This window comes from Caretta caretta, chromosome 28 (assembly GCF_965140235.1).
Source record: "Caretta caretta isolate rCarCar2 chromosome 28, rCarCar1.hap1, whole genome shotgun sequence".
Lineage (NCBI taxonomy): Eukaryota > Metazoa > Chordata > Testudines > Cheloniidae > Caretta > Caretta caretta.
Genome location: NC_134233.1, coordinates 11,517,770 through 11,532,601, shown reverse-complemented (window position 1 = coordinate 11,532,601; position 14,832 = coordinate 11,517,770). Strand labels below are relative to the sequence as shown.

The 14,832-nt window shown below is 50.8% G+C and overlaps 1 protein-coding gene across 1 annotated transcript; it reads left to right on the top strand.

The window, feature by feature from the left end:
* Window positions 1-202: 202 nt before the first annotated feature.
* Window positions 203-4,438, top strand: LOC142070250 (uncharacterized). The gene has a single exon (XM_075123813.1). It carries the CDS (start codon window positions 633-635, stop codon window positions 1,368-1,370), a length of 738 nt encoding a protein of 245 aa, XP_074979914.1. The 5' UTR covers window positions 203-632; the 3' UTR covers window positions 1,371-4,438.
* The last annotated feature ends 10,394 nt before the right edge of the window (window positions 4,439-14,832 follow it).

Sequence of the window (14,832 nt, the reverse complement as noted above, 5' to 3'; positions counted from 1 at the left end):
ACTACTTAAAAGTGAGCTGGGCTTAAAAGCATGGAATATTCTTTGTGACAAGTATCCCACAAATTCCACTGACCTCCCTTGTTTTCTTTGCCTTGAGCAGGGTTTCCAGTTTCCAGAACTGATGTGATCTCGCAGCTGGAACGAGGGGAGGAGTCGTGGGTCCCAGACCTTGATGGCTCTAAGAAAAGAGTGCTCCCGAGAGCTGCCTTCATAGGTGAGGCATTGGTTAAACCAACCCCAAAACTGTCGGTGAATACAGGAAACATTTGGGATGCCCTACAAAGACCTTGTGAGCTCTCCAAGTTCAGGATTGTTCCCTGCAGATGTGGAATCGTTAGGCAGAGGTCACTCATGGCTTCCCACCTATCCTGACTGACAACTGGCAGCAGGTCCCTCCCCAATCTTGCTGTCCCCTGAGATTTCTTCTGAGATACGGACCCAGAACTGATCCCTTCCTTTCTCTCCTCTGGGGAAGGTTTAAGGGAAAATCAGCTCCTGATAGGTTTGATCTGTCCTGTACACGTTTTCGTTCCTTCATCCCTTTTTCCGTTCTTCTCTCTGAGATTTCCTTTCTCTCTGGCGCAGGCAGAGACTTACGTCTGGATTCTCTCGGTCTCCCGTCAGGTGTTGGGATGGTGAGTGAAAATGAGGAGGAACCCCAGCAGGAAGATGCTGAGCGAGTAGAAGCCCATGGGATGTTGTCAGGAAGGTCCAAAGGGAATGATTCTGGGAGCTGTGCACGCCCAGAAAAAACAAAAGCCTGTGAGAGTCAGCAGAGGCCAGAGGAAAACTTCGGTAGCCAGTCAGACCTTATTACACGTGAGAGAATGAACTTGGAAGGAACACGCTACACATGCCTCGAGTGTGGGAAAAGCTTCAAAGGGAGCTCGGACCTTCTCACACATCAGAGAATCCACACGGGTGAGAAACCTTATGGATGCCCTGAGTGTGGCAAACACTTCAATCAAAGCTCAGCCCTTATCACACATCAGCGAATCCACACAGGTGAGAAACCTTATGGCTGCCCTGAGTGTGGGAAACACTTCAAGCGGAGCTCACACCTTATTACACATCAGAAAATCCACACGGGTGAGAAACCTTATGGCTGCCCTGAGTGTGGGAAACACTTCAAGCGGAGCTCACACCTTATTACACATCAGAAAATCCACACGGGTGAGAAACCTTATGGCTGCCCTGAGTGTGGGAAACACTTCAAGCGGAGCTCACACCTTATTACACATCAGCGAATCCACACAGGAGAGAGGCCCTACACGTGCTCTGAGTGTGGGAGAAGCTTCAATCAGCGCTCAACCCTTATTAGACATCAGAAAATCCACATGGGAGTGATCTGTAACAAATGCCTTGACTAGGGCTGGCCAAAGGTATTTTTTTCTTTTAAATCACATTTGCTAATTCCCACTTAGTGATCTGTGCCCCATCTTCACCGTGGTTACTCAGCTCCCCCAGATGAGTTGCCTGCTCCTGCCTTTTGCAGCTCACCCTTCTTTGGGGTCAGTCCTGTGATGTTTTCTATCAACTCCTTTCCTTTTGGGTCAAAGGAGCGTGTGTCCCTCCAGCCAGGAATGTTCATCAGCTCCAGGTGGGGGAGAGAGGTTTGTTCCCAACAAGCTACACTGAGGCAAAAACTACCCGTGCCTTACATCCACTAGGACTGTACATGGCGTTGGCTGCTCAAGTTAGTGATCTTGGTGTTAAAAGACAATTACAGTTGTCGTGCAGATGCAGCCGAGGTGCAATGGTTGGCATTAGCTTTCCCCCCCTTGACCTGACCTAAACTCCATCACATGTCCTAGTCTAAACAAAGCCTGAGCATCACAGTTATACTGTTCCCCCATTTAAAAACCATTGTTAGTCATCAAGTTCCCCCACCAGGATCATATTGTTTCATTCCCAGTTGTCACAGTTCATCAGAGCGCTGTTGCTTCAGGTTTTCCTGAAGGCAGATATTTTTACTCCCGTTTTCCTCCCTTAAAATATATTGAAGTATAACAAAGAGCAGGAATAGGGAAGGGATAGGGAAAAATGTCTTTTCCCCTCTGTAACAACAGAAGAACATAGGGTAAATCAGAGGGATTCTCCATCACCATCTCTATCCCCCTGTTCTTCAATTGGTAAGGTCAATATTTCCCGAAGGGGCTGGGAAGAGGATTCTCTAGTAAATGATTTGGAACTAAGCAAAAGACCCATTCATTTGCCTCCCAAAGCAGTTGTGGCCCATGCCCTGCAGGAGGTTGCTCCTGAAGATCTTCCCTTCCTAATCAGGTGCATGTTGCCTCTTATTTGGGAAATGCAATCCCTTCCTCGGTAGAGATGGGAAAAATGGAAGTGACATTTCTGTTCAGCTCACTCCTGGGAGATGCTGTAAATGTGTAGGAAATGACATCCATGAGGAATGTGATAGAGCTGCAGAAAGACACCCATTTTGAGTAGATACCTGACATTTGGTGTCTTAGAGGGATTCTAAGCCGCACCTGAATTTAGTCCCTTATTTAAATCTGTGCCACCAGATTAAAGAAACAAAAGGGCATATTTGGGGGAGTTCTACCTCAGTATCGCTACTGGTATGTTGTGTGGTTGGTGAAGAATTCTACGCCAGAGCCGTGTAAAATTGCTACAACTAAGGTCAAAGATTTGACAAGAACTCAGGTAGAAATGAGAGGTACGAGTGGTTGATTTTCACCCCAGAGATGGACGCTATGGTGACCTGTGGCCAAGGTAAACTGTTTTTAGAATTGCTCACACTTCTAAAGGATGCCATGATGAAACTGGGAACAACTGTCTTTTACCATTTGGATCCCAAGTTTCCTGAAGCACAGAGAGAAACAGCTGATTCCTTCAGAGCCATGCCATGCCTATGGGTCCCAAACTGGCTGTCTTGCTGGACAAGAAGCACTTCCGTGTTGGTTAAATGATGGTAGCCAATGAGGGAATGTAACAGATTCCAAGTTCAGACTGCAGGATACATGAATGCTGAGTCCAGAGTCTGTGGTTTGGTCTCTTAGTTTTGCTCTTGAGTCTAATGCATGTGTCTCACTTTTCCGCCTCCTGCTACTCTGAAAGATTAGAAAGTGTGATAGTAGAGCACAGGTGGTTTTTCTCATGATGCAGCCTTCCCACGTAGTGTGAGACCCCTTCCACCCACACAGGTGAGCCAGAGAGTTCCCCAGGGCTCTTGTTCACAAAGCAAAGATGTCACATTAGGCAGGAGATGTCAAGATCTACAATGGTGATGGGCGAGTGATGGGAGCTTTTCTGGGTGGTTGTTGTTTGGTTGTTTTTTTTCCATGTAATTTTTGTTTTGTTTTTGCAACTAGTTCTTTTTATAGCTGCTGAGACCCTTGTCCTTTTGAGCACAGCTCTTTAACCCTCAAGCCTGGCTCTGGAAACCTCAGAACTGGCTTTGCGTTTTTTTTTTTCATGTTTGCTATCTTTGGAGTTCGCACATCCAGACGACATGCGGTTCACAGCAGCGGATACTTTGAGAAACCTGCTGGGTGAAGCAGGCCTTTTCCAAACTGACATTGGCCCAAATTCTGCCTCAGTTCAGCTGGATTGGGACACGTCTGTGTCAAAGGAGTGGTTCACACCTGATTTGCCCATAGACCTCAGAGGAGGGGTAGTTAGATATAGGATAAGTAGGAATTGACAACAATGAAGTTAAATATAAAGGTGAAAGACCCTCACCTTGCAGGTCAACAAGCCTGTTCTGTTCTTTCCCTCCAATGCATCCGGCACTGGTCGCTCTCAGGTAGCACACTGGGCTTGATGGACCATTGGTCTGACCCAGTCTATGACCTGTCGTGCGTTCTTATGGAAGCCCTCTGCGGCCTTGTCTACACGGGCAAGTTTCTGCACAGGAAAGCAGCTTTCTGCGGTGTAACTCCCAAGGTGCGCACGCAGATTTCGTGATGCATGATAGAAAGGGGCCATGACAGGGACACGGTGCCGTGCGGGGTGAAAGTGAAGGAGCTGTGACATGCCTACCACAAGGTGCAGGAGGCAAACTGCTGCTCCATATTGGGGGCTAACTAACCCCAGCATCACGGCAAGAATCTACCTAGCAGCTGGAGAAAAAATATGTATGAGAGTCAAAGACACCCCCACGTGGCCTGTCTCTTCCTCAATCTCAACACCTGGAAGATTGTCTGGAAGACTCAGAATTTGAACTGCGGAGATTTGTCCCAGGCTGAGAGGGAATTCAGTCTGTGTATTAAGATCTCAACATTGCCTGGAACAACCAGTGAGTGAGAAAAGCTGTTTGATCCAATTCTTGCTTAGTATATTCAAATTAGAGTTTAGACTGGGAGTCTGTTTTCATTTGTTATGTAAACACTTTTGACCTCTGTGACCAATACTTATACTAAGTTAAAATCTAACTTTCTGGAGTTAATAAAGTTATTTTACTATTTTATACTTACTCCTGAGTTTGTCCAAAGTGCTTGGGAAAGTTGCTCACATGACAAAGGCTGGTGCATGTCCCCTTTATTTTTGATGAAGTGGCGAACTAATTAATGAGCTTACACTTTTCAAGAGAAGGCCGTGAGCCGTGTAAGATGGTACATTTCTGAGGTGCAAGGCTGAGAGCTGGGGAGATATGCTGGTGTCTCTGTATAATTGAGGAGTGGTTTATAGAGCATTCATGCAACTGAGTTGGGTGCTTTGCTGCATGTTGTTGGCCAAATGATCATAGAATCCTAGGATATCGGGGTTGGAAGGGACCTCAGGAGGTATCTAGTCCAACCCCCTGCCCAGAGGAGGACCAATCCCCAACGAAATCATCCCAGCCAGGGCTTTCTCAAGCCTGATCTTAAAAACTTCTAAGGAAGCAGATTCCACCACCTCCCAAGGTAACCCATTCCAGTATTTCACCACCCTCCTAGTGAAAAAGTTTTTCCTAATATCCAACCTAAATCTCCCCCACTGCAACTTGACCATTCCTCCTTGTCCTGTCATCTGCTGTCACTGAGAATAGTCTAGATCCGTCCTCTTTGGATCCACCTTCATCTAGTTCAAAGCAGCTATGACATCCCCCCCTCATTCTTCTCTTCTGTAGAGTAAACAATCCCAGTTCCTCTGGCCAGGAGGGATTTAAAGGTGGTTAGCCTTCCCTTTCTATTTATGACTCTATCCTACCGCAGGAAGTCGTCCTAAGTTAGGCTGCTCCCGCTGCGTGAATAACAGAGCTGGATTTGACGTCGCTTCGGTCGACTTACTGCTCTGTCTACACTGGGCTGGGTCGATGGGAGACGCTCTTCGGTCAATTTACCTTTTTCCTGCCGTTCCTGGCGCAGTCCCAACGGCGACTGGAGAGCGCTCTGCTGTCAATTTAGTGGGTTTTCACTCAACCCCCATGACATCAACCCCCAGTGGATCCACCGCAGCAAACAGAGCCTACCAACCATGGATGTGTGTGTTAGTAGAGATCAAAGCGAATGTTAAATGTTCAAATGTATTGGGTGTTTAAACCTCCTGAAAACTCGTGGAATGTTGTTTGCACTGTTTTCACTTCTCTGTGTCCTGTTATGCTGTAATAGCAAAGAGTTGCCTTGTGTAGACCCCTGTCACTAAATAAGCCCTCAAAGGAGAATGAAGGTGTGTGGGATGCAAGTGAAGAAAAGGTTCATTTCCAAAGAAGGGGTGGTAAGAAGCAGGATCCCTTGGCGGGGGGCAGGAGGGTGTGGTTTGCACTGTTGTTGCCCAGGGTGGGAATGGGGAAGTGGGCTCTGGCTTAAAGCGGTGTCAGGCTTCGGGGGGCTGGGTTCAGAGCTGGAGGTTCGGGTTGGGGTGAGGGTTGGGCTACAGTTTTGGTTCAGGGGTTTCGAGTTGGGGGGCAGGTTATGGGGTCAGGGTTCCAGTTGGGTTCCGGGTAGCGGGTGGGGTTTAGATTTTGGGGGGAGGGTTTGGCCAGCAGCAGCATAGAAGTGCGGGTGGCAATGGGGTGCAGCCAATAGTGATCAGTCGGGGGTCTTTTAGGTCGTTTCAGTGTCAGTAGCATCCTGGGGTGGGGGTAGGGTCATGTTTACGACAGGGGGCTAAAGTGTTGGGGAAGGGGGTGGCAAGTTGACCCATCCCACTTCGCACTTCCCACACGGACACGCACAATACGTCGAAGGCGTGGACGCACACACGTCACACACACACGATGACACAAAACGGCACACAAAAATAACACACGACACAGACACACACACAACACGACACAGAAAGCATCACACACAAAACATCACACACACACGACCCACAACATGTCACACACACACACTCAACACAACACGACCCACAACATGTCACACTCAACACAACACGACCCACAACATGTCACAAAAACACACTCAACACAACACAACCCACAACACATCACACTCACACACTCACACACTCAACACAACCCATAACACGTCTCACACTCAACATGACCCACAACACATCTCACAACACGTCTCACACACACTCAAAGACACACAGCATGTTGCACGTACGTCGCATACACACAACTTCGCACACACAGTTTGTCGCATGTCGCACATATCACGTCACGCACTTGTCTGACTATGCACATGCACATGCACAACACGTCGCACGCACACACACGACATGTCACAGACACGACGCACACAACATGACATGTGACACAAAATGGCACACGACACAAAATGGCACACGACATTGAGACACACATATGACACTGACACGTTGCACGTGGAACACACAGCATGTTGCACGTCACACTTTACATGTCACATGCACAACACATCACACACAGCCTGTTGCACGTTGTAGACAGCACGTCACATGTTGCACACACAACACAGTGCGCATCGCAGGCACGTTGCGCGTTGCACGTATACAGCATGTCACGGCTACACTGCACGTCGCACGCGCACATGCACAACATGACACACAACCTGTCACACACACAAAAATCACAGCAACATGGACACACAACACATCACACACTCAAGAAAACACACAACCACGTCTCACACACACACGACACCACATGACAAACAACGTCTCACACACACAATCACGTCTCTCACACACGCCGACACGCACACACGCACAGCACACGGCGGCTCTCACACACGGCACTGACACACACGACGTCTCACACACCCACGACACGACATACGACACGTCACACGACACACAAGACGGCAGAGGACACGACACCGAAATCCCACCCCGGAGACGACCCCCCGCGGGGGCGAGAGCGGAGCGGGGACGGTCGGGGGAACTCGGTCTCTGGGCGGCGCGTGGGGCCGGTGTGGGCGGGAGGGAAGAGGGCGGCAGGGCCGAGGGCGAGATTCCCAGCCCCCGTCGAGCGCTGGGGAGCGAGGGCTCCGGCTCGGCTCTCGCAGCGGCTCTGGCGAGGAATGGTGCCGGAGCTCTCGCCGGAGGGGAACGCGGCCGGAGGGGCCTGAGCCGCTTGGGCCTCTTTCCAAGGAGGCGGAACCAGGCCTCCGCTCTCTGCCCGCTGCAGACCCGGCTGCCAGGTCGGCGCTTCCAGTTCCTCGTCCGCACTCGCCGTCTTCTCGTGTGTTCGCCAACTCGCTCTCTCCTCTGCTCTCCTGGTGCCGTCTCCCTTTGTAGGACCCGGGTAGGTGTGCATTCCCACAGGTGAGGTCTCGGGAGCCATGGAGAAGTCGGAGCGGAGGAAAATCATGCAGGGCAGTAGAAAGGCTGCTGAAAGTACCTGAAGAGACAAAGGGAATGAGAAGGGGGAAGTCCAGACTAAGACAGGAGTCTAGTCTGTAAAGAGAAACAACGGGAAGTCTAAGGTACAGAAACTCTTCAAGTTTCCAAAAGACATTTAGGATGGGAAATGACTTCTTGAATCCAGACTCTTTAAGATCTTAGGCTTAGTATGTGTGTGTATTTGTATTTGCTTAGTAGATCTGCCTTCTTCTGTTTGCTATCCCTTATAATCACTGAAAATCTACCTTTTCTAGTGAAACTATTTTTTCTTTAAAAAAGAAAAGGAGTACTTGTGGCACCTTAGAGACTAACCAATTTATTTGAGCATGAGCTTTCGTGAGCTACAGCTCACTTCATCAGATGTTTACCGTGGAAACTGCAGCAGACTTTATATACACACAGAGAATATGAAACAATACCTCCTCCTACCCCACTGTCCTGCTGGTAATAGCTTATCTAAAGTGATCAACAGGTGGGCCATTTCCAGCACAAACCTGCATGCCTCCAGCTTTCACCCTGACCACACCACACGATCCATCGTCTACAGCCAAGCTCTGCGATACAACCGCATTTGCTCCAACCCCTCAGACAGAGACAAACACCTACAAGATCTCTGTCAAGCTTTCTTACAACTACAATACCCACCTGCAGAAGTAAAGAAACAGATTGATAGAGCCAGAAGAGTTCCCAGAAGTTACCTACTACAGGACAGGCCTAACAAAGAAAATAACAGAACGCCACTAGCGGTCACCTTCAGCCCCCAACTAAAACCCCTCCAACGCATTATTAAGGATCTACAACCTATCCTAAAGGATGACCCAACACTCTCACAAGTCTGGGGAGACAGGCCAGTCCTTGCCTACAGACAGCCCCGCAACCTGAAGCAAATACTCACCAACAACCACATACCACACAACAGAACCACTAACCCAGGAACTTATCCTTGCAACAAAGCCCGTTGCCAATTGTGCCCACATATCTATTCAGGGGACACCATCACAGGGCCTAATAACATCAGCCACACTATCAGAGGCTCGTTCACCTGCACATCCACCAATGTGATATATGCCATCATGTGCCAGCAATGCCCCTCTGCCATGTACATTGGTCAAACTGGACAGTCTCTACGTAAAAGAATCAATGGACACAAATCAGATGTCAAGAATTATAACATTCATAAACCAGTCGGAGAACACTTCAGTCTCTCTGGTCACGCAATCACAGACATGAAGGTCGCTATCTTAAAACAAAAAAACTCCAGCGAGAAACTGCTGAATTGGAATTCATTTGCAAATTGGATACTATTAATTTAGGCTTAAATAGAGACTGGGAGTGGCTAAGTCATTATGCAAGGTAGCCTGTTTCTTCTTGTTTTTTCCTACCCCCCCCCCCCCAGATGTTCTGGTTTAACTTGGATTTAAACTTGGAGAGTGGTCAGTTTAGATGAGCTATTACCAGCAGGAGAGTGAGTTTGTGTGTGTATGGGGGTGGGGGGGATGTGAGAAAACCTTGATCTATGCAGGAAATAGCCCGACTTGATTATGTAAAGAGTTGTCACTTTGGATGGGCTAGCACCAGCAGGAGAGTGAATTTGTGTGGGGGGGTGGAGGGTGAGAAAACCTGGATTTGTGCTGGAAATGGCCCACCTGTTGATCACTTTAGATAAGCTATTACCAGCAGGACAGTGGGGTGGGAGGAGGTATTGTTTCATATTCTCTGTGTGTATATAAAGTCTGCTGCAGTTTCCACGGTAAACATCTGATGAAGTGAGCTGTAGCTCACGAAAGCTCATGCTCAAATAAATTGGTTAGTCTCTAAGGTGCCACAAGTACTCCTTTTCTTTTTGCGAATACAGACTAACACGGCTGTTCCTCTGAAACCTATTTTTTCTTTATTATTATTATTATTATTAAACTCAGTTTGTGCAACGGGTGCTCCGTGAGGAAATGATTTGTGTGTTACTCCAAGGGGCCGCCCGGTGTCACTCTTGCTCCATGAGGGAAATGAGCATGACCTGAATTGGCCACCCAGTGTCACTGTTGGGCCAGGAGGGAAATGATTTGAGCACTACCTGAATTGGCCACGCAGTGTCACCATTGCTCCGTGAGGAAATGCTTTCTGCATGACTCCAAGTGGCCACCCGGTCTCACTGTTGGTCCAGGAGGGAAATGATTTGTGCATTACACTGACTGGCCACCCGGTGTCACTGTTGCTCCGTTAAGGAAATTATTTGTGCACTACCGTGAGTGGCCACCGAGTGTCACTGTTGCTCCATGAGGGAAATGCTTTGTGCAATACCTGGATTAGCCACCCGGTGTCACTGTTGCTCTGTGAGGGAAATGGTTTGTGCATTATCTGGATTGGCCACCTGGTGTCACTCTTTCTCCATGAGGGAAATGGTTTGGGCATGACCTGAATTGGCCACACACATCACTGTTGCTCCGGGGAGGGAGGGGGGGGATTGTTTGTGTGTTACTCCTGAGTGGCCACGTTGTGTCACTCTTCCTCCATGAGGGGAATGCTTTGTGCATTACCCTGTGTGGACACCCAAGACAACATACACATCACACACAAAACATCACACACACAAAACACGACACCGACACACACAGAGAGAACACGGCACACATACAGAAACACGTCTCTCACACACACACAACACAGGACACCGACACACAAACAACATGACACACAAATAAAATGACACACAAAACAGCACACAACACGACACACAAAAATCACACACAATACACGACACCGACACATACACACACACACACGAGACGCACAAAACGGCAGACAACGTGACACAGAAATCGCACACGACACCGACACCCACACACAATACGACACAGAACCCCTCACATGACACACAAAACGGCACACGTGACACACACACACAACACGATGCACAAAACATCGCACACAAAATATCACTCACACACACACAACACGACACACACACAGACAACACGACACACGACACACAACACGAGACACAAATATCTCACACAACACATGACACCGACACACACAACATGCACACAAAACGGCACACAACACAGCACACACCGTCACATGCACACAACACGGCACACACCGTCACATGCACACAACACGGCATACAACATGGCACACACACACTCAACATGGACCACAACACGCACACATAAACACGTCACACACACACAAAACGACACACAAGTCACACACACAACACGTCACACGACACATGCAACACGACACACACAACACGTCTTCAGCCTCCTTCAGCCTTCAGCCTCCTCTGCCCCTCCCTGCGCTTCCCACAGCCAGTCCGCCCAGGCGGGGTCCTGGGGAAGCCAGAGGGTCCTGCCCCCCAACTCCGCAGTCAGACGGGACTCTCAGCCAGCCAGGAAAACAGAGGTTTATTAGACGACAGGGACATGGTCTAACACAGAGCCTGTAGGTGCAGAGAACCGGACCCCTCAGCCGGGTCCATTTTGGGGGGCAGTGAGCCAGACAACCCCGTCTGCCCTTCACTCCATGTCTCCAGTCAGCCCCCAACTGAAACTCCCCCCAGCCCCTCCTCCTCTGGGCTTTGTCCCTGTCCCCGGCCAGGAGGGCACCCGATTCCTTTGTTCTCCAACCCTTTAGCTCTCACCTTGCAGGGGGGAAGGGCCCAGGGCATCAGGTGCCAGGAAAGAGGGTGTCGGCCATTCTCTGTGTCCAGACCCCTGCACACACCTGCCCTCCAGAGCTCTGCAACGATCATACACCCTTACCCCACCCCCTAGATCCTTAAGAACTGCATAGGGGAAACTGAGGCACCCCCACACAATTCAGAGGAAACATGAAGTCCCGCTTCATGACAGATGACTCCAGGAGGTGAGTTGCTTGCTATCCTACCATGTTTTTCTCTGTCTCTCCTCTAGTATGCTGGCCATCACACACACTCTGTCTCTGTCTCTGTCTCTGTCTCTGTCTCTGTCTCCTCTCCTCTCCTGGTGCCAACGATGACCAGGCCCCGAGTGCCTGGGCCCCATTTCCCCCCTGTGCTCCATCTCTTCCTGTATCTGCCTCGCCCCTTCTCCCAGCCCACACTGCCCACCGCTGCCTGGATGATTTCCCCTTCTCCTCCACTGCACCCCCCTCTGTGGGGTCCCTGCCACTCACCGTCTGCCTCCTCTCCTCCACCCCCTCCCCCGCTTCCCCACGGGTCACTCTGGGGGCCGGTTTTCTTCACCATCTTTGTGCGTGATCTGGAGGATGGGATGGATTGCACCCTCAGCAAGTTCACAGATGACACTAAGCTGGGCGGAGAGGGAGATACGCTGGAGGGTCGGGATAGGGTTCAGAGTGACCCAGACCAATTAGAGGATTGGGCCAAAAGAAATCTGATGAGGTTCAGCAAGGACAAGTGCTGAGCCCTGCACTTAGGAGAGAAGAATCCCATGCACTGCCCCAAGTATGCCATGTCCCCGCCCCGAACCGACCCTCCCGGAGCATCCTCAATTCCATGAAACAGCTGTTCTGCGGTGGGCAGGAAGTGCTGGGAAGGAGGGTGGGGAGTTGCTCAGTGGGGGTGTGTCTCTCTGGGTGGGGTCTGTGTGTGTTTATGCACAAGCTGATTGTGATGTCACGGATGCCAACAGCAAAGAGTGTTCGGCGTCAGCTTTCTTGCCCTGCCGTCAGTCTGCCAACTGGCTTGGTTGACAACGGTTGGTGACCCAAGGAGCTGCTGAGAGACGTGGACCATCTCTCTGTCAACAACTTCTTGAATCAGCTATTTCCACAGGTGTTTGAGGAACAAAAGGATGAGTTTTTACAGAAGGTAATTCCCAGATTCTTTCCCTGCTCATTAGATCGCACACGACAGGTCGGCGCCTCCTTCTCCTCGGGACGGGTGGGGGCGGGTGTGGCAACAGGCAGGTCTCAGCGTTCCCTTTTGATTTGAAAGTGGCCATCTCTCAGGTCTCCTCCTGCTTCAGCCGGTCAGGTTCTTTGGAGGCAGATTTAGATGATTTTATCTTTCAGCAGACTAGTCGGGGGCAATTTCCAGGGATAGAACCAAAAGGGAAGATAACAAAACCAAAAAAGATAATAAAAACCAACAACCTTCAGTCTGACCCTGGGCAATTCGCTTCAGGGCTCTGGGCCCAACTTCCATCCTCTGTAAACAAAATGTTAAGAATGTTTCTTTCTGCTGCAGGGACGAAGAAGGAGCCGGCTGACACGAAGGGGAAGTGGGAAAAAGGAAGCCCAGAAGAGCAGGAAGAAGAGCGCACTCCCAGCCCCTCATTAACAAGCAGCTCCCATATGACGATGGTAATGATGCTGGTTGGCCGTGCTCATGGAAAGTATCCCTTGCTGTGTGTAGGAATATCTCCCAGGGGCTGAAAAGAAACACTCGTCAAGGGTGATCAACTCCAGCCAGCCTTTATCTGGGTCGCTTGAATGAGGCCCGCTTTGACAAAGGGGTTTAGGCACCTAAAGAAGTCCAGAGGTGCTTTGTGGGACTGGCAGAAGTGCCTGACTCAGGTGCCCGATTCTGATGCACTTTCCATGGCACACAGGCACGACTGAAAACCAGACCAGGCCCATCCCTGCCCTGGTCGGGGGAACCCACATATGTCCTGGCTGTGGGGTTCTGGCCCATCTCGTGGCACCAGGACCACTTGGAGACACAGAGAAAAGGAGTCTGCTCAAGAGCCTTAGCTAACAGCCTCTTGGCTTTTCGCTCCTGTGGTCGAGGCTCCTGCACTAAGCTCCAGAGGTCCCAGGTTCCCTCTCGCCTGCCAACATCTGGGCTCTGTCCGAGTTACAAAAGCCTCTAGACACCTTTGTAACTCTTCCTCTTCGGGACAGAGCACCCTGCAGCGCATACAAAAGGCTGCAATTCTGGGAGCTTCTGACCCGCCGGGGGTCTGGAGTATGGAGGCGAGTGTGCCACTCCGCCGTGCTCTACTGCATCCTAGGATATCAGGGTTGGAAGGGACCTCAAGAGGTCATCCAGTCCACCCCCTTGCTCAAAGCAGGACCAAACCCCAATTTTTACCCGAGATCTCGAAATGGTCCCCTCAAGGATTGAACTCACAACCCTGGGTTTAGCGAATGCTCAAACCACTGAGCTACCCCTCAGCTGTTGGCAACCAGGACAGACGGTGCTAATCCAGCGCCATGCAGGCCAGCTGCAATAATCCCCAGGGGTTGCCCTGAGACACCAGGGCAAAGGCCTCCAGCACCCCAGGCCCTGGGTTTAGGTGATCCTGGAACCAGGCCCCCTGGAGTAACATTGTGCCCAGTGAGTTCTCACCCCCAGGGCTCTGGCCCCAGAGGCCCACGCTTTGGGCTTCTCCTCAGCCAGGCAAACTTGCTTCTTCAGTCTCAGTTACTTTCTGTCCTGACGGCGATTCCTGCCTGTTTTCTGGCAGCCCCACAAGCTGTGAGGTGGGGAAGGAAGAGGGCGTTTCCGTTTGAGCCGTATTCTCAGTCCCTTCCTCGCAGACACTGTGGGCTGCCAGAGTTGCTGAGCCAATCTCCTCAGGCGCTCGGGGTGGGATGGGACATGGGGCAGGTTCTCCAGTGACCCCTCGGCGACACTCAAGGAGCAACTCGAATGGGCTTTGCAGGACATTGAGGCTTTCTCAGCAAAAGCGGGGTTTCCTGCAAGGAGGGGCTAGCGAGGGAGGAAACGGGGTGGCCCTTGGGGCCCCAGCACTGCCCGAGAGGCTCCCGTCTCTTCTCAGGAGAGGGGGCCAGAGAGGGGACAAAGGCTGAGGAAACCTTAGCACCTGGGGAGGCTTTTGAGGAAAAGGGCTCAGCCGGAGTCTCCACGCTCCCTCGGCACTGCCAGCCTCCCCCGGGGACAGACTGTTCCAGGGCAGCTGCCCGAGGGAAATACTCAATCCCAACAGGCTTTGTGCCTGTTCTTTGCAGACCCCCAGGGAGCACCCTTCCTCAGCCCTGCTCCATGCCCTGCTGATGGCAGCCGTGAAGGGTCTGACAACACCCACCCTGCAGAGATTTAGAGCCGCAGAGGAAGAGCTGAGGGCCATCGTAGCTCTCCACGGAGACAAGATGGAGAGAGTAAGAGACGCCCGCAATGGGGCAGGGGGATGCTGCGCAGAGAGG

Excerpts from the sequence above, each read along its gene's own strand:
- LOC142070250 (XM_075123813.1), top strand. The coding sequence starts at position 633 with ATGGTGAGTGAAAATGAGGAGGAACCCCAGCAGGAAGATGCTGAGCGA.